This window comes from Clupea harengus, chromosome 23 (genome assembly GCF_900700415.2).
Source record: "Clupea harengus chromosome 23, Ch_v2.0.2, whole genome shotgun sequence".
NCBI classification, from domain to species: domain Eukaryota; kingdom Metazoa; phylum Chordata; class Actinopteri; order Clupeiformes; family Clupeidae; genus Clupea; species Clupea harengus.
In genome coordinates, this window is record NC_045174.1 from 16,913,301 (window position 1) to 16,915,800 (window position 2,500).

General features: G+C 46.2%; 1 protein-coding gene across 1 annotated transcript in view; it reads right to left on the minus strand.

Moving 5' to 3' along the window:
- The window catches only part of bahcc1b (BAH domain and coiled-coil containing 1b), a 123,981-nt gene that overhangs the window by 15,836 nt on the left and 105,645 nt on the right, over positions 1 to 2,500 (minus strand). The window contains exon 14 of the mRNA XM_042703370.1: positions 1,693 to 1,794. Within this exon, the coding sequence (XP_042559304.1) occupies positions 1,693 to 1,794 (102 nt within the window). The remainder of the gene's footprint in view (positions 1 to 1,692; positions 1,795 to 2,500) is intronic.

The window sequence follows — 2,500 nt, forward strand, 5'->3', positions numbered from 1 at the left end:
GCGGGAGGGGGGGGGGGGGTAGATATGCAATATGTTGTAAGGGGGGGGCTTTTATTCTAGCTGGTAAATAGGAATTAATAGGTAGTGGGAGACTCACTGGGTTGTCATTAGTCTGAGCAGCCCATGGGTCCCTGTTAATGGCAGGGATAAATGCAGGGTTGGGTAACGCACATGCAATTAAGATCAAAAACACGGCTCTTCATTAACGAGAGACTAATCAGCCACAGCCTCATGATAATTAATTAAATGAAAATGAAAGAAAAAAAAAAAAAACACAACAACAACATCAACTTCGCTTAATCAACTACGAGCGGGCGAAGCGGCAACTCGACTCGAGTTTATCAAAACGCCCGTCGCCCCGACATCGTCAAAGGTGTGTCTGGCGGGAATAAACACATTCATCACTGTGACGACTTTATGCGGCCGACTTTGTCGAGGCGGGCCGGACGCCGACGGCACCGACGTTTTATCATATTAAACATCGGGCACTCGCGCGGCTGGGGCAAGGAGGAGCCACAGAATTTCCCGGATAATCAATGGGAGTTATAAATATGATTAATGACCAACGACGCGTGCTGATTAAGCTCTTAAAAGTCCTCCGTTTAAACTAATAGGAGATTTCCAGCGTCATTTGCACAAAGTCAATGGGTGTCTGTGACCTCACCCCACCCCCCACCACAACCTCTGTTTAACTCAGAATGTGCAGACGTAACACAAACACTTGTGTTCACACTTACAATCTTACACACACACACACACACACACACACACACACACACACACACACACACACACACACACACACACACACGCAACCACTCTCAACAGCAACACAAACACATACATAAAAGACAACCAAAATATGCACAATATGCAGTACAAAGTAAAATAAAATATGCACATAAAAATGCCAGATGTGCAAGCAGCATCATGGCGTGCACACACACACACACACACACACACACACACACACACACACACACACACACACAAAGGGTTCTGACATAGTGACAGCCTTATAATCAAATTAAAAGGGTTAAGGCTGGAGGTTATGAGTCCTTTTAAAACGACTAATTTCTTTTAACCCTGGATAGCATAGGTTCTCACCAGGCACACACACACACACACACACACAGGTTTTCACCAGGCCTGATTTTACTATTAATTTAATCAGCAGACAAAAGCCGACCTCTCTGTCTCTTTCATTCCCTCTCTCTTTTTACACACTCTCTCTCTCTCTCTCTCTCTCACACACACACACACACACACACACACAGACCAGTCTTTCTCATGTGTTCTCTCTGTCAATGACTCCCAGGCATATGTTTCTGCAACCGTACATTTTACATTTACATTACATTTATTCAACATCCCTCTCTCTTTCATTCTATCTCTCTCTCACTCTGCTTCCCTGTCATAGAGTCATTCCCTTCCACAGCAATATACGTCACACACACACACACACACACACACACACACACACACACACACACACACACACACACACACACACACACACACACACACACACATATTCCCTTCCACAGTGATACAAAAAGGCTCATATTTTCATTATGAAGTGTTTACGCCCAGTGTGACAGATAATTTTGGCTGTGTGCATTTGTGTGTATGTGTGTGTGTGTGTGTGTGTGTGTGTGTGTGTGTGTGTGTGTGTGTGTGTGGGACACTCACTTGACCCTTTTGGGAAGCTCAGCGGGAACACTGGAACCAGACTTGCGTTTCCGTGGGCGACCAGGCCCTCGACGAGCAGGACTACGAGAGGTCTCCTCTTTCCTACAACACACACACACACACACAGACACACACAGAGAGAGTCACACATACATACAGAGACAAGTGACAGCACACACAAACACATAAACACAAACACAAAAATGAGTTTATGTTCGCACACACACACACACACACACACACAGACACACACACACACACACACACACACACACACACAGAGTCACACATACATACAGAGACAAGTGACAGCACACACAAACACATAAACACACACACAGACACACGCACACGCACACACACACAAACACACACACACACACACACACACACACACACACACACACACACACACACACCCTGTCAGTCAGCCTAATTTCTGCTAATGATGGCGAGTGGGGGAAACAGTAAGCCAGTGTAATTGCTGAGGTGGGTCTGGGGAGGGGGCTTAAGCAGGCGCTGAGGTCTGCTGCTGCCACTCAACCACTCAGCGCATTAAAGAGAGGGGGCACTGGGAAACACTGGGTGGTCTGGCCCTCAAAGTGTGTGTGTGTGTGTGCGGTGTGTGTGTGTATGTGTATGTGTATGTGTTTGTGTCTGTGTCTGTGTGTGTGTGTGTGTGTGTGTGTGCGTGTATGTCTATCTATGTGTTTGTGTCTGTGTCTGTGTGAGGTTGTATGTGTGTGTTATGGATGTGTGTGTGTGTGCATGTCTATGTATGTGTTTGAGTCTGTGTGTGTGTGAGGTT